This window comes from Falco peregrinus, chromosome 1, assembly GCF_023634155.1.
Source record: "Falco peregrinus isolate bFalPer1 chromosome 1, bFalPer1.pri, whole genome shotgun sequence".
Lineage (NCBI taxonomy): Eukaryota > Metazoa > Chordata > Aves > Falconiformes > Falconidae > Falco > Falco peregrinus.
In genome coordinates this window covers 89795110-89815946 of record NC_073721.1, presented here as the reverse complement: position 1 = coordinate 89815946, position 20837 = coordinate 89795110, and the positions used below count along the sequence as shown (strand labels likewise).

Below are 20837 nucleotides of genomic sequence, written 5' to 3'. Positions count from 1 at the left end.
GTTTAGCTAGGTACGCTGGTCCTGGTTAATGTTTAGGTGCTGTGTGACATCGGCGCTACTAGCGGGCATTAATCACCACCCTGTTGTGCTGAGAGGTGTCTCATTGCATCAGCACTGTTTTATGACACCTACAGTCTGCAGAGACTAAATGTCACTCCAGGATGAAGTGTGCAAGTCTGCCATACTAGGAAAATGGGTAGATATCTATTCAGCTGTATTTACATCTCCCAGTTTTTCCTTTACAATACATATATAGAGATATGTATGCTCATCTTTACATATATAAATACATGTATGTGTATAGAAATATATGCATATAAACGGAGCTGCTTTACAGTGTTTTTTACTGAACTCTGCTAGACAGGTGTTAGGTCTTGATTTTATGATTGATACAGATTGGTTATTTGCACTTTCACGGGTCACCTGTTAGAAGACTGGGACATCCTGCTAAAAATAAACCTCTGTGCTGTCACTCAACAAGATCACTGTCTAGTGACATCAACATAAATGACAGTATGAAGGTAGATGAAAAGGGACCCTGATCAGGTTAGGTATGTGTTTGGAAATAGGAAAAAATCAATGTGAGTAAGATGAGAACTCTTTTGAGTACCATCAACAGTGGAAAGTATTTTTCTTATTTGTCAGAAAAAGAAAAGTGTAGCTGTTACTTCTCTCATCATAAAGGCAGGATAAATGTCTGACAATCTATTCCTCTTCAAGAGCATTTTAAAACCATGTGTGCTCAAGCCTCTTGCATCTGTCTCCATAGATATCATGGTAGAATCACCCGATGAACAGTCAATTGTGACATACGTGGCGCAGTTTCTGGAACATTTCCCAGAGCTGGAAGGGGTATGTGTTTACTCTTATATCACATCATGTTTTTAATTTGCTTTGATGTACTTAATAAAGTCAGATATTGCTGTATGTATCTTCCAGGTGTCTTGCTAAGCTATTTAAAATAAACCACAAACTCAGATTTAATTTTTCATATTTTCATTAAATCCAGTCAAATAGGCTTTCATTGGTGATTGCTAAAATGCTTAGGTAGAATTGTGCTTTTAAACACATCCAGTTATAACTTTCAGTGGTTAGAACTGGTTACACAGATCTTTACTACTTTGCTATACTACTCTTAAATAAGGCTGAAATTTATCCCTTCATCTATGATGATTCATTGGACTTTGAATTTCATTTTGACTTCTGTCTTTTGACGTTTGAGGGCCACAATCAATCTGAATTTAGCACGTATCAAACACAAGGTACCAGAGGCTGAATCCTGTCAGTGCAGTAGTCAAAAGCGCTCATTGTAAGCGTGAAGTAAACCACAGCTTAAAGGACCAGGACTTCAATGCAGCCATTATCAAAAATACAGAATTGAGGAGCAAACAGGGACTGACAGTGTCAGGGATTGACAAAGGTCTTTTGGAGAAACACAGGTTAATCTTATAGTGGAATTAAAAGATAGGAGACAGAAAACTCCAGGAAAAATGTGAAGTCCAAGCAACTGGAGAAGAGATCTGCATAAGCTGAAAAAGTGTTGTGGAGGCTGCTCCTAGTTCCAGACAAACCTAGTTCAACATAGTCTTTTCGGTTTGAAAAGGTCCCCGAGGGACTCAGTGTCCCCTGAGTATCTGGGCAAGTTTTTGTGCTAAAGTACATGCACATAAATGATGGTTCCTACATGAAAGGCTTTTCCGCTCATTTCTTGACTGAAGAATCCAGTTTGTATGTATTTTGTAGCTTATAAAATTGGTGAACATTACTAAAGTCACTGGAATTAAAATTATTTTAATAATCTAGTTATTATTAGATTAAATGAGCCATAAGATTTGTTGACATTAAGACTTGTGGGTATTTTAATGGACAAAGAAAAAGCCTACTTATTTTACTTTTAGATCAGTCTGTTGGAATGGAATAATCTAGTATATTAATATATTTCACAGTGGATTTAGTAGACTTGTTAGATTTATTTTATTCCCAGGGTTTGAGATTGTGTCAAAAGCCAAGACAGTTGTCTCCACAGGTGCAGCAGGGAGATGAATCCATTAACAACTGAGGAGTAGGCTTGTCTGCATTTTAATCTTCCTGTACAGGTGGCTCCTTGACATTGAGCTTTGTTCAAGTCACTTGACTTGCCAAATTGCTTTCCCTACATTGAAATTGAGTGAGTCATTAATTGGCCATTCACAAGGTAATGGGGCGATGGGCTAGGTGGTTATTCCTTCTTTAGTGTTTGGGAAAAGTAAAATGGTATCTGAGGTATGATTTGTCTTTTAATGGCATATCATCACTTACAGGAAGACTTTACAGATCCTGACAAGGAGCTTCCAATTGAGTCCACGTATGTCCACATCAAAGATACACCTTCAGAAAAGGAAGGCAAAATCTTGATTTTAAGTGAAAGTGAAGAAAATATGTATACTGTTAATCATGAGAGGAGTCATCCTGCTCCTCCAAAGGTTCATATTCATGACACCCCTGAGAGAATCCAATCAGAAACCGTTCCTGAAAAATGTAATGGGAAATTGAGTCAAGTGTTAGGTGACTCACAGGAAACGTCTGAAGAGGAGCCTCGGAGGCCTACCTCACTGAAAATTACAGGATCTGTCAGTTTTGAGTCCAATTCCTCTTGGGAGGTTCTAAGTGATAAAGTCATGCCAGGTGAAGGGGGCATATCTGACGATCCACTGAAACAGAACGATGACCTTTCTCCAGCTGTTCTGACAGATCAGAAAAATTCTGTTGACTCTTTTGAAGACTACTCTGAAGAATTAACTAAAGAAACCTCTACTGAATATGACAATGAAACTAAGAGCCTTTCAGCCAATACTTCTTCTTTGAGTCCATTATCCTGGACTTCAGGTATACTTACAGATGAATCTATAAATAAAGTAGAAGAGAGCAAACCCCAGACTTCAGTTCTTTTACCAGAAGATACCTCAAAAGAAGAAAATACGCATAAGTATGTTCTTCATCTTCTAAATGAGGAAATACTGAAACTTCCACAAAATGAACATACAAAGCAATCATCTGTCTTTGAGACAATAGAAACTAACCATTGCTCACTGAATGGTTCTAATCTCAAAAGCCAAGAACTATCTACACAGGATGAAACATCTGATGACTCTCTCTCAGATGTACCTAAAAATCCAGAGGACATGAACAGCTCTGATGAAGTTGAGTTTTCAGCTGAAGTGCCACCCAGTTCTTCAAAAGTATCTGTAATACCCCATGATCTCTTTTATTATCCACATTACAATGTTCCCATATCAGCAGTTTTAAATGCTTATCTTGAGCCTTGTATTGATACTGAAGGTTATGATACTGAAAATGACAAAGCTTCTTCTGAAACAGTAACAGATGTTTTGTGTGAGAAGGGCTTACTAGAACAGAACAACAAGGAAGATGCTCCAGATCCAGACTTAGGGAATAAGATAAGTGTCCCTCCATCAGAAATAGATACTGAGAACAGTGAGGAAGAAACAACAGATATTAACAGCGACATGAATTCTTCCGATGAAAAAGAAGTGCCATTACTAGTAAGAGAAGAGTTAGAAATTGAAAAAGATGGCGAAAAGGCCACCAGCCATCAAGATTCCCCTGTTCCACCGCATCCCGAGGTATTTTATTTTTTATTCGTTGTGTTTATATGGGGGCTAGCATCTGACCTCAATGTTTTCATTTGCTTTCGTTTTGCAAAGTTTTGAAGAAGTACCTAAAATGTACTTGGCTTCCTGTCCATTACACTGTTTGCCACAGCCCTCTACTGGAATGAATGGAATTGCAGATCCCTCAGAAGATGTGACATTAAAAGAGAGAATCAAGTCCTAATACTAACAGTAGTGCAAAAATGTGAATTTTAATTATGTTCTAAAGTAGTTTGAGTCTCCTGTATAATCCCTAGGCATAAAAGATTATCACAGAGGGTATTTTTAAGAATTTGTAAAAAGATGAACAGAAAGTAGTATAGCTGATACAGAAGGGATGCAGGCAAAGGTCTGAATCCAAAGAAGTTTGCCTACAAAAGCTTAAACCAATTTGAGTAGGATAACTTAGATGGGTAAAGTGAAGGCTTTTCTACACTGGAGGAGGAGAAAGAGGGGGGATCCTTAGTAATTGTTCTGTGTATTGGATTTAGGTAATTTGCTACTGCACCTCTTCTTGCAGACACCGATTTTGAATTGCTGTACACATTTTCCAGCGCAGTAATTTTGGACTGTTTTTCAGGAATGTGTTAATTTAATGTTATTCTACATGTTGCCTAGACAAGTTCCTTGGACATGTTTTGGTCCTGACACTTACTAGAGTAATGAAGTCAATTTGCTGTTAGCTTCAAAGATTAATTGGGGATAGATTTTAAAAAGTCGTAGCGGATTAATTCAAAGAGCCGTACCATGTCATGACTTCTTATATAAAAATAACTGACAACTAATTGTATATACATGGAACTGAGGATACTTTATAGCTCAATGTATCCAAAATTATTTTTAAGAAATTGATTGCTTTTTATTCTCTTTAGTGAGGCTTCCAATCTCATACTACATGCAATTTAGCATCTGAGTTGGCTGCATCACTAAGATACATGGAAGGGCTTGGAAGGATGGGGAATCGGTCTTGTTGACTAATGCAAAATGTTTCTTACTTTCAACAGACCATAGTAGAGCACCTTGAGGATTTATCAGTAGCCATAAAGAGACCAGAAGAAAGTAGCAATAGGGAGGAAGAAGGGAAAAATACGATTGAAGAAGACCTACAGGTCTCAGAAGTTGCCACTGCTACTCTGTCACAAGATAAACTGGAAGAAATTGCTGTTTGCCAGGAAATGACCAGGTATTTCATACTAACATTGTCTTAACCTAACTCAGGGGTCCTCAGACTTTGTAACCAGGGGGCCGGTGTGCGGATGCAGTGGCAGGCAGCCATCTGCGGCTGCTTGGTTTCCCCCCCCAACCCCCGGCAGGGGTGTGTGTGTGTGTGTGTCTGTAAATACCGGGGGCCGGATTGAGGACCCTGGGGGGCCGTATCTGGCCCATGGGCCATGGTTTGAGGACCCCTGACCTAACTGGTATGAATGCCTGGTCTTTTGAAGTGTGCCCTGCCCGCTGGATGTTTCCTGTAGACTTCTTTTAGGAGCAGTGTACCGGGACTCATTGGCTTCTTCCTGTGTTTCTCTTGAACATGAGTGATTCAGTGCCAATGGGTCTTGATTTGACTTTACTATACAAACTTTGCTGTACAAAACCCAACTGGAACCCCAGTGCATTTTGAACACAGCAGTGTTATAACTGTTTTCCTAACAGAAATAGTGTTTTGTAACATAGATGAAATAACCTGTGTGCATTGTGACGTTACATGGACGCGTGACATTGCTCCATTCCAACAGACATTTGCTGGACTTTTTTTCTGTCTATGAACAAGCGAATGAGATTGTGGTAGGCTGACCTTGGCTGGCCACCAGGCACCCACCAAGCCACTCTCTCACTCCCCATCCTCAGCTGGATGGGGGGAGAAAATAAGATGACTAACTCATGGGTCGACGTAAAGGCAGTTTAATGAAAAAAAGCAAAGCAAAAGGAGACACACACAAAAAAAGACTAACTGTCTGCTTCCCATCAGCAGGTGATGTCCAGCCACTTCCTGGGAAGCAGGGCCTCAGCAGGCATAGTGCTTGCTTCAGAAGACAAATGCCTTAATAATGAGAGCGTGTGTGTCCAGCTGTCAGCTTCTTCCTTTCTCTGATGATATGTTATATCTATATCATACGATGTTATATGATCGTAACGTGATATGATATGGAATATACCTCTTGCCCAGCCTCAGCCTACTAGCCTTTGGGGCAGGGGGATTGGAGCAACAGCCTTGGTGCTGTTCGAGCACTGCTTAGCAACAGTCAAAAAATATGGGTGTGTTACCAGCACCATTCTAACTACAGATAGAAAGCACAGCGCTGTAGGGGCTGCTGTAGGGAAAGTTTACTGCACCCGCACCCCAGCCAGACCCAGTACGGAGGCACTCAGCTAATTTTACTCCATTCACCTGTGTTCCCTCTTACATTATAATTTAGTTCTTATTCCTCAAATAAATACGTTTATTTGAGCAGGACATGAACCGCATGGCATGAAGCATTTGTTGATGCTTATCACTATAGCACTTCAATGAATTTGAAAGAGTTTGCTTAGAAAAACCCATTGTCTCCTTAACGCTTTCTGTTCCCTGCAAGGTTTGTCAATTTTGGATTTATAGAGACAGCCATAAAACCTCGGGTATACTCTCACTTAAATATCAATGATGTCAAAGGTGCAAAACCCCTATAAAATACCACTTTTCAGAGAAGGGTCCAATTTGAGCATATGGGTTTTTTATTGTGGGTCAAATTTTCCAAAAGCTATTTTTTATCATGTTACTGATAAATTCAAGTCCATATCCTAACACATGCAACAAAGCATATTTGTGGTTTTGCATAGCTTAGAACTAGCATGTGCAATTGCAGTGGCTCTCTTTGAAGTCAAAACACAGCTTAGCTTTAGGAATTTAAAAAACTTTGCTTTTACATGCATTTCAGAACCAATGACAGTGACTCCAACACTTATCTCCGAAAAAGATTTCCTAATACTTCTGAGGAGGTAAGTATGTGGAAATTTACCTCTCACTGTTTCTCTGTCTCTCTTAAACTGCAAAAGTTCACATACTGTAAGAGCGTCTACTCTATATATAAAGCTCTGCGATAATACAAAAGCCCTGTGACTTCTAATAAATATAGTGCCAAAACCAGGCATAGCTGAAATGCTTTACTGAACTCTCCTAAACATATGAAACTGAACGTTATTGAACCTTGAACAAACCGACAAATTAGTACCTAATACAATTAAATCTATTGTAACTCTGAGGCTTACTTTGTTCTAACTGTATTTTGCATCATTTTGCTTCTTTGAAGCTACCTTTATTTGCTGCTCCAGTGTCTTTTAGTTTGTGCATTCTCTGTATGTATATTGGTGTCTTGGTCCTGGTCCTGCAAAAATGCTGGGTGTTTCCCGAAGTGCACTTTTTATGAAAGACTGGGCCCTTTCCCTCTCCTTTGTAGTAGCTGTGTATTGTACTATCTCAGTAGCACCAGATAACCCTAAAAGAATTTTAGTTGTAATGTGAAACTGCATCCTTACTGGCAAACGTAATTCATACTGGTTTCTGGAGAGCACGCTATACAAATGAGCTCTGGATTTTCATATTTTAAGTCAGAAGGACGGGACAGCATCAGCAGTCTGGGCACACTGAGCAAGGATAGGAATATGACTCTTTTCAGTACAAAATAAAATTCTGAGCATCTTAGAGTTTTAAAGAAATGCTGCCACCAGTGTTCAATGAACGGGGGTTTCACACAGATGCTTTGGTTTTGCAACACTGTCAGAGCTACTAGAAATATATATGAATAAGGGGAGCTTCGTTTCACAACTTTTTTCCTTTTCTGTGTGTGTTACCAGACCGCAGTGGTGGATGTGCTAGCAGGGAATAAATTTATAAGCACACTTACATTTTATTTGAGCAAATGTTAGAGATACTCTGCATAAAATAAACACAGTTACCAACTTTGAGAAATGCTGAATTTTATTTTTTTTTTTTTAATAATCTATTCCTGGTTTGTTTAAGGCAATGTATGGTGTAAATGAGCAGAAGGTGACAGATATGGGTGAAAATCCGTTAATTATCAGGTGAGTCATTCTTATTCAGACAAAGCCTTTGGCAAGGAATCCATAACTCCTAAGTATTTCTAACAATGTTACAAAGGGAAATGAAAATTAACCGTAATGGTAGAGACTGACTGGATGTCTTGTGTAACGGCTCAGAGTCCGTATTTCCCATAGGTGTAAGGTGTGAAACTTCCTTACTGCTCAGTCTCCCCCTTGACTAAAATGCGTTTTCTTGACTTGAGAAGAAAGATTCAGCTGTCTAAGAAAGACCGTGAGCACTTTCCCCACTTGGTGGAGATTTCACACCAAGAAAAGAGTGGGAGGACTTCAAAGATGAGGCCCTCTGGCAGTGATGACTCTTTCCAGGTTTAGAAGGCTGTCAAGACAATATTTAGTATGCTCAGTGCTAGGGAAAGACAATACTTCAGTGGAATTCTGGCCTCTCCTTTTTAAAGCACCCAGGAGTTTTTATAATTTGTATTTGTGTTTAGTTTACACTTAGGGTGATGGATCCTGAGCACAGCGTGTGTATCTTTTTGGTATTAGGTTCTGTGTATCTGTAAGAACCAAGGATTGCTCTAGGTTTTCCCTCTCAGCTGATACTGAGTAGTACCTCCCAGAACTTCTAGATAAAATGATGGTTGCATTTAAATGCAGAAAGCACACAAAATATTATCGGGATCCAGTCCTGATCTCACTTACGCTTCTCTTAAAAAATTCATGAATAGCTGTTTGCTGACCACTTGTGTAATACTCAAGCATGTATCTGAGCAAGTAGGATGCCCCAAACTAGACAAGACTCACAAAAACAGGACAAAACTCAGTTTTCTCCAAAAGTAGATTAAAAAATAGCCTACCAGCAGGTGATCATACAGTATTATAAAATCGTAAAATGAGTGTACCATCCTGTGCCTTTCTGAGACCTTTTCTTCTCTTTGTGAGAGCTCAGTGGCACTGGCAGAGTCCATCAGGCTTTGCCCTTAAGAACTACAGCTGGAATTTTGGAAAGTTCAAATTTTGGAGTTGTCCTACAAAACCTCAACTGCTAACTGGTTTCTGGAAGTCTTGGGCTTTTTCTGCTTAATGTTCTGATGTCTGACATGAGAAGCTCTGAATGTAGATGATTTTGGGAAAGTGTACCAAGTCAGATACAGTGTATAAGTAAAATTGTGAAAGTGTGGTATGTGTTGCCCAGAGCTATGTTTACTGTTCTGAATATAAAAGGGCATCTTTTTGACTGATGGAAACCAAAGGACTGTACTGTAACAGCATGTATTTAAACTACCTGAGAATTTGCCCAGAATTTTCAGAGGATTAATTGCTACGTACATTGGCTCCTAAGGGAACACACTGCTGAGGCCCATTATGCACCTCCTAGTCTAGCTTGGACTCCAACTGCCTAGATTGAAATGGTTCATTAAACTGCTGTCTTTTAGTCCACCCTCTGATCTTTACAGTAAATATTAACTCTGTGTGTGTGTGTGTCTTCTTTTGCCTGCCTCTTATCAAATTCCCTCCTGTTTTCAGGAAGAAAAAGGACTTGGAAGCAAGTGAGACTCCAGCACCAACTCATGAGATTACTATCGTTGACCAGCCAGAGCTATTCTACTTCATCATTTTCTTCTGGGTGCTGGTCTACTGCCTTTTACTCCTTCCACATCTTCTTAGCAACAAAGTTTAATCTCTGTGAGGTGGGGAAAAATAAAGGATGGTGGCTGGATTGCTTTGTGTATCTGCATATGAATATGCTCCTTCAGGTGAAGCACAAACAGAAATGTAGGACCTGGTATTTGTGTTCATTATCAGGTTGTCCTCAGTTCCTCTACTGTTGTGCTATGACAGTGTCTAAGCACATTTTATATTAGATAATTGTGTACATATATATAAAATTGACCAGATTTAGTAGACGCAATTTTGTACATTTGTGCCTTGCTTTATAAGATGCTAAATAAAACCAGATAATTATCAGTAGAAATATGAATAATCCAGAGCTCTAGTCTTCAAAAATCATTCTTCTGGCTTCGTTTAGTTATGTAGGGCCAGACAGCTGTGGAAGAGGGGTGGTGCTGGCTTGCCCATGAATCTGGCCCATCTACAAGGGCAAGGCTAGAAATGCTTTTTCACATTTTCCATTGAATTCTTTGGAAGAGCTGGAGGCAGAGCAGAGCTGCAGGTGGTGGAACATGCCTACCCCAGGAACTGATTACAATTCCAACGGCAATCAACTGGAGCAACAAAATCAGGTTGATGGTTTATTTGGGTAGGGGAGTTTGGGTTTTTAGAATCTAAATTCATTTTTATCCTGCACCTTTTCTTATGTTTAATTCATGGGAATAAGTTGGGTGCGGAGAAGCATTAGAACAGACTGTCCGGGGAAGTGGCTGAGTCACCATCCCTGGAGGTTTTTAAAAAACACGTAGATGCAGTAGTTAGGAACATGGTTTAGTGATGGACTTGGCAGTCCTGTTTTAACTGTTGGACTTGATGATCTCAAAGATCTTCTCCAACCTAAATAATTCTATAATTCTATTCAGTGTGAAGAACATACATGCCAGCTGCTTCTTAGGAGGGATCATATGGGGAATCTTGGCCCAGAAAATTCTGTAGTGAATACCTGAAGAAATAAGACTCCTTGTACATTACTGATGGTGGCCATCAAGAAACTTTGCAGTTTTTTCAGGAAGAGATACCATGGTTTTGGTTTTGTTTTTTCTTTGGTTTTTTTTTTAAGTACCTCACTGCTTCTGAGGCTGTTTCTTCTTTTCTCTGCTGTTTTTACTTAGCAGACCATGTGGAGATACCCTCTTTTTTGAAGACAGAAAAATAATAATAATTTGCTGATACTACTGTTAAGGCACAAGTGCATGGTAAAAGGATTAGAAATATCCTTTAAATGCCCAAATCAATAAAGAAAGAAAAGACAGATAAAAAATCAAATACAGAGAAATGCTGACAGCTGGCATTGACTTTCTAGGGCAACTGAAGAGACTCCTGTGGCTTGTACACAAACATGGTTGAGCCACTTCTGCATCTTGTAATTTTTGTCCACATCAGTGATTACTTCAGGATATTTGGTTTATGATTTTTGGCAGAGAAGGTGTACCTGTGCATTACAGGATAAAAGAGAAGTCTTCAAATTCAATTTGATAGCAGTAATTTTTCTCTGTGTGATTTTTAGTGAAGTCACTATTTTTCATCAGGACATTTTTGGTTTCGTAGTATGCTTTATGAGACTACATCATGTTGCTGCATCCACCTGAAAATTTGCAAGGTTGGCTGCAGTGTGCTTCATAAAATGAGGGGTTTATAATTTTCACTGAGCAAAAGTTACAACGTATGGCTGTAAGTTTTAAATATTTTGTTTTAGCATAAGGTGTATCTCTGCCCTGGCTTAGTTTTCAGCTGAACTAAGAACTTCATTTATTTGCAGGTACCTGTCTGTAGTCATGTTATCTGCTGGGATAATCCTAACTGTCCATCACACTTCATTCTTCTTCATAAGGTTTTTGTTTCCCTGGGATTTTTATTCTGAGCTGCAGTTAGAATTCAATAGCAGCAGTGCACGGCAGGAGATCTTAAACATTGAAGATAAATTTCTGAACCTCTTTCAGTCAACAGAAAACTGAAATCTTTCCTATTCTTTCCTGTCACCATTGACTAGAGCTGGATTCACCCCACAAATCTAAAAATAAGATCCTTTGTGCTTGGTGAGGAACAGATCTAAATTTCCCAACTTAATTCAGTGTAAATCAACATACGCTAAAAAATTAGTCTTTCAACTTGCTGATGAAAATGTTCAACATTTTGAGTCATCTGATGTTGTGATGCAGGAACATGTTTGTGCTTGGTGATGATGACAGTGATATTTTCTTCTGAAAGAAAACCTGTATTAGAATTTTTGACGATGCTTTCTTCATACAGGCTTAAATATAACATTGAAGGGCTAGTGCTTTTTCTCTGAAAGAATGAAACAATACAAGAAACTTGATATCTCTATCCTAAAACCCAGTGAATACCAGGCTTGGGGTACAGCATCTATTTAATAGCAGCAAGTAGCAATGCACATTAGTTTGGAGCAAAAGTGTTGGCAGGTTTTCATTATGTGCCACTCTTCACAGGCTCCTTCAGTTTACGACAACTTTTTCTGAGCTTTTTTATCTTACTCTCTGGTTCTTCCATGTTTCTTAGTCTTCAGCAGAGATAATCTGGAGTAGGATTAGTCTCTTAGACGCATCCAACTCACGGAACTTTACAGCTATCAAAAGTTCAATCAAGTGAAGTAAGCTCCCTCCTGTCTTCTCTCCCTCCTCCTAAGAGAATTAATCAGAAAGTCTTTGCATGTCTCATCTAAACAACTGACGTCCATAAAGAATGGAAAAGTGAATGGGAATGCACTGATGCTGACAATTTCATTACACAGTATTTTCTTCCAATAGGAAGAAAACCTAGGGTTTTCCTTCTTACTTCCCACTGATGAACAGTGACTGAAACAGTGAGATGGGTAGTTTAAATGTCAAACAGCATGCAGCAATTGTCCTGATCGTCGCAGCTAATGTTTAAACTAATGTATGCTTTCCAGCGCATCCCATTAAGGGATGGAGATTGTTCCTTCCATGCAAAATAGCTGAAAAGAATACTAAATTAGTCCATGGTACTAGGTATTAAGTTGCTTGCCATATCTGGGTTGGTATGGTTGTGGTGCTGCTATAACAGAAGCAGCGTACCTTACTCAGCCATTCCATGGGTGAGAAGATCCCAGGTAAAAAGCTAAGAGTGATTATACGGGTATCATCAGCTGTGCATAAAGAGACTGAACTCCTCAGGAGTTTTGCCATTACTTGGAACTGCAACAAATAACATCTAAAGAAGCAGCAGCTTCACCCACTTAAATTGACCTGTAAACCTGCATCTCTTCTTCCACGCTGCAAGATCCAATCCCTCAATGCAAGTGCCCCATTCTGAAAATGATGCCTATGGCTGGTCTTTGTGTCCTATTCTGAGCTATTCAGTCTAAAAGCCTGATTGTGAGGCATTCACTGTGTCAAAGCCTGATTTAACTTGCCGGCTAGAGGACTGGCTTGAGGTAGTGGAGGTTTTAAAGGCTGGTGGGTAATCTGTCATGTATCCATTTTCCAACAGATATGTGCACTGTCTGATTAAGGAAGTTTTTCCTGAATTTTTGTCTAGGATTTTGGAAAATGCTAAGCTTGAACTGGCGCATTTGGTATTTTGATTTAGCAGCAGAATTCAGATACACAAGGGTACCAATCTGCTAAGACCCTTCCTAAAACCCGTTGTTGTTGAGCAGATGTGTGGGTAGCATATGATTGTGAAGTGTAAGTGTCAGGAAGTGCTCGAGGATCACTGCGTAAAGGATGTTTGGTGTTCACAAAAGCACCATTAAAGACTGAGAGACATCTATAATAAGATGGTTCAATGTTACTGTAGTCACGTAACTTAACTCCAAAATGTTTCATTGGGATTTTATAGAAAGTGCAAGGAAAGGTAAGCTGTTAGACAGAACCCTGCTAAATGTTTATGGGACAGATAGAGTTCGAGTTAAACGGTCACATAATCTACAAACTGAATTGAATATAGCCTTTGCTAAATTGTAGGAAATGATCAGTGCAAAGGTAGGGCAAGCACAGATTACAGAAAAAAAATGACAATCACTTTTGTGCCATGAATATTTTTGATGGATTGAGCTCTAAAATGTATTTTTATTGAGTTTCTAGATTGTAATGAATGTGTCTACAGAATTTTATGCAAAGCTTGAGAGTTCAGCTGTTTTAAAATGATTTTTTATATAGCAGTGATTATTTTATCTATATATTTAATAGAACTGTAAAACCATTTTAAGAGTACCTGTAAAATTCTATGTATGTGATATGATTATTTATTAATTATGACTCATGAGAATGAACATTAAGCTATGCATTGCTTGTGTCATCCATAGGAAAACTGGAAACTGCAAAAAGCAGAAGGGTTTTTAATGAACAGTAGACTTGAAAAACATGGGAAATGACTGAATACAATTGTGTGATTCTTAAAGCTGCATAGCAATGTGTCATTTTGTGATGTTAAACTTTCAGCTAAAGTTGCAAAATATACTGAGTGATTAAGCTGCTTTCTTCCATTAAAGCTTCCTGAGGCTGAAATTTCTACATGTCGATATTTGGTGTTTAAACACACTTAAATCCTGTACATCTTCTGGAGACTCTCAGTTTACTCCAGCTCAGTATGGCTGTAACTTCTTTATCCAAGTAGTGCTCCACTGAGTTTACACGGGTACCATGCAAAACCCAGTGGGGTTTTTTAGGGTTTTCTGCACCAATCCCCACAGAATCAGAGCTTTAGAAGATTAATTTGGCCAGTCTATGTGGCATCATGTTCAGCCATCTAACAAGGTAATAGTTATAATAGTGCATTATCACTCACGCTAGCTTTAAGTACTTGGAGTCCCTTCTTGCCAAGCGCAAACTTGAATGCATCCAGTGATGTGTTCAGTTCCTCTACTTCTGTGGAAGTCAACACAACCCATCTGTGTGCTAAGCACACGCTACAGGATCTGGCCCTGAGGGGACTTAAATTGACGACAATCACATAGGCCAGGAAGTAGCTGCAGCCTATGCATTGCCCCTAGCGCTGGACCCCCTGAAATCCAATGTACCCAAACAATGCCACTGAGTTCCGTTAACCTCATCGTACACGTAGCATTTGTTTGCCTAAATTCTGCGGTATTAACCCTCTTTTTCTTTTAGGATGTTAACCTCTACTTCTATTTTTGCTTAAGAGAACAGCAGCGGGGAATGGATGGCTGGAAGATGAGGGTGAGGTTACAGTCTGGGATGTAGCCGTGAAAGTTGCCAAACCACTACAGCTGAAAGCCCTTGCCCTGACATTAGGTTGCCTGCTGTTTTCCATTGAGCTAATAGATAGTGGATCTGAATGGAGGTAAAAAAAAACCCCCGAGTTTTTGTATTTCCACACTGTGCAGTTTTTTGTCAGGTAAATAACGTCAAATTCTTCCCTCCGCATACCACTGAGAACGCTAATTTACAGCTGCCCAACTTACATTTGTTCATGTTCCAGGTCTGCATCTAAAGAGCACTTGCAGTATGGCTTGTTCCAGCCCATGCTGCCCCAAGATTGTGAAGCTGCTCATGCAGGAGGATGGGACATATAAGCACATTAAATGATACGGAAAAGTCATACTCTGAATGGGATAGCTTGCTTACTATCTTTAATGAAAATAAAAGGTATAAAATAATATTCTCACATGCTTTTATTTTCACTATATACCTTTTACTTTCAAGTGCCATGTTCATATCATGGCTATCTTAACTGAAACTGTGGAATATCAAAGTATTTCTTTCCTCCTCTAAATGTGAGACATGGAAAACTTCCTTCCACCTCAGTGGCACTTTTGATGACTCCTTTCCAGGCAGCTGCTACTGCTGATATGGAAAAATGAGACCTGTGTTATTTTCTCACCATGAGGGGAACGTCTAAGTTTATGTCTCTGGAATAGAAAATTTCCCCCTGGGTGATTAATATACTTCTTTCTTCATGAAAAGTTTGAAGGGGCAATAAAAATAAATAATTTTAACTCAGAAATACTAAAACCTACCCTTCCAAGAATGGCTAGATCCTGGCCTTCACTGCTGTGTTCAGGTCAGGTAATATTTTATTCCCCAGATAGTTTCATTACTTCCATTGGGCCTTCCTGGAATCTCTTTGATTCACAGAACAGATCTGCTCTGTGTCCAAGGACCAGTTTGTACAGGGGGGTCCTGATCCACAGCCATTAGTAGGACTATAACTGACAATCACCATTGTTTAGTTAGAAATGACTGGTCTGATTCAAATCAAGTTATATTACATATAAATATTAAATCAAATTATATGCTGCTTATTTTTGAGACAAATAATGCCATCACTTTTTAATGCCAAATAACTTACACAGGTCAAATAAGTCTATTTTTATTGTAATAAAAAGTTCAACTTCTGCTTTTGTCTTGAACAAAGCATATTTAATAGGCATACCACTGTGCTATTGTATTCTGCTGTGTAAAAAGCTGAATAAACTGTTTTACCTTTGTGATTAATGTTCTCCAGTTTAAAATGTAATCTCTAAAGTGCTAGTTTGCTAAAGAGTTAATGAAGGCCTTTTATCCTGAAGAAATCATATGTAAGTAAGGAATGTAATATTTTAAATACATGTTTCTCTTTGGCAAGTGGTGAGGAATGATGGTTATTTAAACAAGAACAAATGCTGGGATGATTTGAGTGGTATCAAAAGATATACTGAAGGAGATGCATTTTTGCGTACTTTTGAATACATTTCTTCTGAATGCTTTCAGTCAGTGGTGTGTATTGGATGTTTGCACTTGTTGCTCAAAGCTAATTTTTGTGAGAAAGAAATATTTTATTCTGTATAGTTGGTACACTAGAAAATGTTTTTAGAAACTGTTATGCTGTAATAAGAATAGTATTTACTAGTGAATAGTTCCAATTTATTTTATAAAATCTCCAATTTTGAAATAAATGGACAGGCTTCCTGTATATAATCTGTTATCTGTGGGTTTGTCCTTTTTCCTCCCTATCTTCAAAATTCTCAGTTCAGGAGAGAGAACCATTTTGTTCTTACTTATTTCTTCATTATTACTATATATATTATATATTTTATATATTATGTATTTTATTATGTGTTATTGTTATCTATTTATTAATTTTCATGGTCAGAAATTATATTCCTTTTTTAGCTGAGATCTCAGTAAACACAGCAAATTAATGAAGTGCATTGTTTCCCCACCTACCCCAAAAAGCAACTTTTGATGTTGAATAAAGAATCTAAACTTTTATTCTGATCAACAAACAGAATGAATTCTGTATTTTTATAAAGGTGAAGATGTATTAATTTATTAATGCATATAAATGCCTTATAAAGGCAAGCCATGAGAAAGCTTACAAAACCAGTTGTGCTTAATTACTTACTGTTCTTACAATTCAGTTTATCTGGCCTGTTTCTATGCAAATGTTTAGACTTGTGGATTAGTAAATTACTAGGTGCGGTACTGATTCCTGTTTACTGCGTTCTTCCCTCTACACCTTAATTCCCTTTGCAGTATATGAGAAAAAGAAAATAAAGTACAACAGAGATTCAATACAGTTCAGAATCAGCCTCATGATGTATCTCCTGAAAAATATATCTAAACTGCATAAACACAGACAAAGAAAACAGTGTATGGGGAATGGGGTTCTCTAAAAGTTTGGTGGGTATCATGCTTGAGGAACTGTAAAAGCTCCTCTGTTCCTTCTACAAAATCAAATCTCACATGCTTTCAATGTGTTTCTCACCACGCCTGGAGTAGCTGCTACCTGCCTATTGGACCGTCCTCTCCCATACCTAATCCTTGTAGGTAGTAAGAGAATATTCATAATGCTGTTGAGAATTTGGGATATTTGGGTCCAGTCCTGTTAGCAGTACTGACTTACAGAATCATAGAACCATAGAATGGTTTGGGTTGGAAGGGACCTTTAAGGATCATCTAGTCCAACCCCGCTGCAATGAGCAGGGACAACTTCAACTAGATCAGGTTGCTCAGAGCCCCATCCAACCTGAGCCCGAATGCTTCTAGGGATGGGGCATCTACCACCTCTGCATTACTTTAACTTTAAAAACTCTAGATAAAATTTGAGACCAGTAGGTTTTATTGGTGTCATGAATGATACTAAGTGGAGGACAAAATGTTTGTGAATTTTTTTAAATTGGGTTAAATTTTTTTGCAATCAACAATGTGGTTAGGAATTTGCAAGTGGACTGCAGGGGATGAAGTTCAAATATGCAAGATGAATCAGCTCAGAAGGTGGGAGTAGAGTAAACTTTTACAAGAGTATGGGATCCAAACTTTAGTTTGAATTTAAATGCAGTAAGACAGGAATTGTTGAACTTGATTTCTTCTAAGTGTTCTGGGATAAAAGTAATTCTGATGAAAACTGCAAAAATAATCTCCCTTACCCTTGCTGTGTAAACACACTTTATAGCTTAAAGAAGATGCGAATGCAGCATAGGAAACATACCCATCTGGGTCACGGCAGCAATGAAGACAAGCACAAGTTTCATTTCAGGTAAGGAACCATATGCAAGTAATCTGAGAATGCACACTTTGGTTGTACCAGAGCCCAGACCTCCTAAAGATAACCTGTGGCCATCCGGCATATATCCTGGTTACTAGTTTGTACTGAAACCTTTGTTCTCTCTTCAGTGCTTATCTTACCTGATGGTAAACAAAAGGCAACAGGGTCAGGAGTACCTTCAAATTGCTGGGCAGATACAACAAAGCCTTAGACCGGAGTTGTGATTTCTACTGAGACCAATATACAGCACTAATCTTTTCCTGAGTTGCTGTTTCTGTTGGTGTTATAAGGATTATTTCCAGGAGAGTTAATTGCAGTAATTTATGCAATTATGCAGCCTTCTATTGACTAACTCCATCCCTTGGTTAGACGGTACCATTGGTGTTGTTCTTGCCAGACACATTTTATCTGGCAGTATCATGTAACATATGATCAAAGCAAAATGTATAGCTCCACCTGCTGTAAATACTTTGAATTTATTATTTTTGCATTATTTTTTATGGTTGATAAGTACCCTGGGGAACTGATTTATCATTTTGCCAATATGCTTTTTCTGCTTGTTAAAATAAATAGAGCAGCTAAGTAGATTTATACATTGCAAAGTTCTATTTCTTGGTTCTTGGGCAAAAAAGGAGCATGAAAAAGTGTTTCTCAAGGACATTAGGAACTTTCGTTAATTATTGTATGATAGGTCTTTTGTACCATGCCATTGCAGCTGCTTGTGAAGTGCAGGAATTACACAAGTTGCTCAAGTCAGTGATGGATGAGGAGAGATATTCCCAGTTATGCTTCTGCTAAGTGACAGGTTTCCACAATCAGGAACCACAACATTTTTTTTTAGGCAGTAGTCATCAATGCCGAGTCCCTGCACAGGAAGAGCTAAAGAGTTCATATCCCATTTTTATGCTGATTTAAAAAGGCAGAAAAGCAGTTTAAAGAGGTCAAAAATCCACTAAAGCAGTTAAAAATACTGAAGTTCCTCTTGCACTAGGGAAAACATCCTTGTTTGGAATTACAAAGTCTGGGTCATTGAAGTGTGAAAGCATGCCCCAAAAAGATTCGAAATGGCATCTTAGGGTGGAACAAAACGTATGTGCAACCTAACACTCTTTTAAAATCCCAGCTCCAGTTTTAGGAGTGGAATCTGTTCAAAACAGGCTCGTTTGTTCTTTCTTCCAACTTCCTCCTCCATAATCATACCTGCAGCTTTTTCTCCTAATACATTGCAGGGGTTATTATTAGCATCGTGCTTTAAAGTGTTGGCAACTGCTCTTTGTTCACAGCTATGAACTGAAAAGCCTGGTAGCCAGAGTAAAGACTGTTTGACAGGAAAGTCCCAAGTTAAATTTTCGCAAGTGGACTACAGAATAGACACAACCTTTCTTGGCCCGAAATGTGAATGCAACACTCCAGACCATATGTTCTCAGTAACTGCCAGCTTGTTTCAAAGTGCATTACTGCAGTAACATGTGCCGCAATGGCAAAATAGCATCATGGCTGGTATCAACTGCAGGGAACAACAGTGGTCACCGTTGTCTCATGGGAACGACTCTCTTCAGAGCCCATTTTAGAACCCGATGAGATGCATAGAACCAAAAAGCACAAGGCCTGTTTCCACTGGCAAGATTATACAGTTCTATTGCATGAACAAAGACAATTACTTGTCACACAGTGATTGTATCTGGGTTTTTTAATGGCAATTTTGATCTTCTCTAACCTAATTTTTTTTACTTTTACCCAACAGGAAAAAAACAGAAACACCTCCCCACCCCCCCCCACCCCCCATCCCCCATCCCTTACTGATGATTTTTTTAAAAGGGGAAGGGAGGTAAATCTCTCCATTTTCTTGTCTCACAACAGTTATCCCATGGAGTAAAACACCAGTACTTCCAGTACTAAAGATATGGAGAAAGCTGCAATTTGGTACATTACTGACTCTGTTCTCGATTTTAACTAGTGGGGCTATTCTATTCTTTTCATCCAATGGCCTGTTTGCTTTGGGTTTGTGGTTCATTGTAGGGGTTTTACCAAACACTGAATGCCAAAGCAGTCCAAAATATTATTTTCTTTTGAGATTTTTTTTGAGAGTTCTGTATCATCACTATCATGATTCCATCTTATCTTTAAAAATATTTCTAAGAAATATGTGAAATCAACATAAAAGTAATTTTTTTATTCGGGCTTAAACTCTGAGCTATCATTATACAAGCACGTGACATAAAATACCCATTTCTTACCATAGGGAGAGGGTAGTTGTGATAGAGTAATATGGAACAACACAAATTTTATCCTAACTGTGCTTTTAAATGAAAAACTCCTGTCAACAGGCAGGCTCAAGGAGGAAGTAGTGTGCAGAAAGACACCCTTTTTCATATGAAAATAACTTCCAGAATTCTCCTGGCATTTGTGTGTTTTGTTTTCTGTGATTTAAGTATTCTGCTTGTGTTCTCTTTGAACCTACTTGAATTGGATAAAATTCACTATTTAATCATGGCATGCAGAGGATTAAGGAGGGTTTCTTTCTGCTCTATTTTATGTTAGAAATAATCAAGAATGCCAATTTCCTCAGTATTTCAGCTAAAATTGGAAAAATAGACCCATATGTTCTGACAGCTCCCACTGGATAAGACTGAACAGCTGCTCCTCTTCCTAAGCTTTTGTCACGGGATATAATTATTCTTCCATCCATAAAACACAGAAGGATGTTCCTTCAATGCTATAAAAATACCTAATACTGTAATGTTTAATAACACGGGCATTACAGAATACATACTTTAAATAGCAACAGTGGTATGAGCCAAGAAAACAATTTGATAATACCCTAGGCCTCCAATATCTCTTTTAATCTGAAATAATTTTTCTAAGGCTGGTTTAAATAAACCTTAAGAGTACTCCAGTTAGCTTTATCTTCTCATAATGATTTTGTAGGCATAGTTGTATTACGGAAGATGGCAAGTCCCCAGTAAAGTGCAGATGGCATGAGGGACGCTGGACCTCCAGTGACAGATC

At 38.5% G+C, this 20837-nt stretch overlaps 1 protein-coding gene across 3 annotated transcripts in view; it reads left to right on the top strand.

The window, feature by feature from the left end:
* Window positions 1-13850, top strand: part of CLMN (calmin) — a 76892-nt gene extending 63042 nt beyond the window's left edge. For all 3 annotated transcript variants that reach the window (XM_055816518.1, XM_027777061.2, XM_055816631.1), the window contains 6 exons: window positions 770-852; window positions 2301-3623; window positions 4655-4833; window positions 6566-6626; window positions 7648-7709; window positions 9216-13850. In XM_055816518.1, coding sequence (XP_055672493.1) covers window positions 770-852; window positions 2301-3623; window positions 4655-4833; window positions 6566-6626; window positions 7648-7709; window positions 9216-9369 — 1862 coding nt within the window. In that variant the 3' untranslated portion in view covers window positions 9370-13850. The remainder of the gene's footprint in view (window positions 1-769; window positions 853-2300; window positions 3624-4654; window positions 4834-6565; window positions 6627-7647; window positions 7710-9215) is intronic.
* Window positions 13851-20837: the final 6987 nt, after the last annotated feature.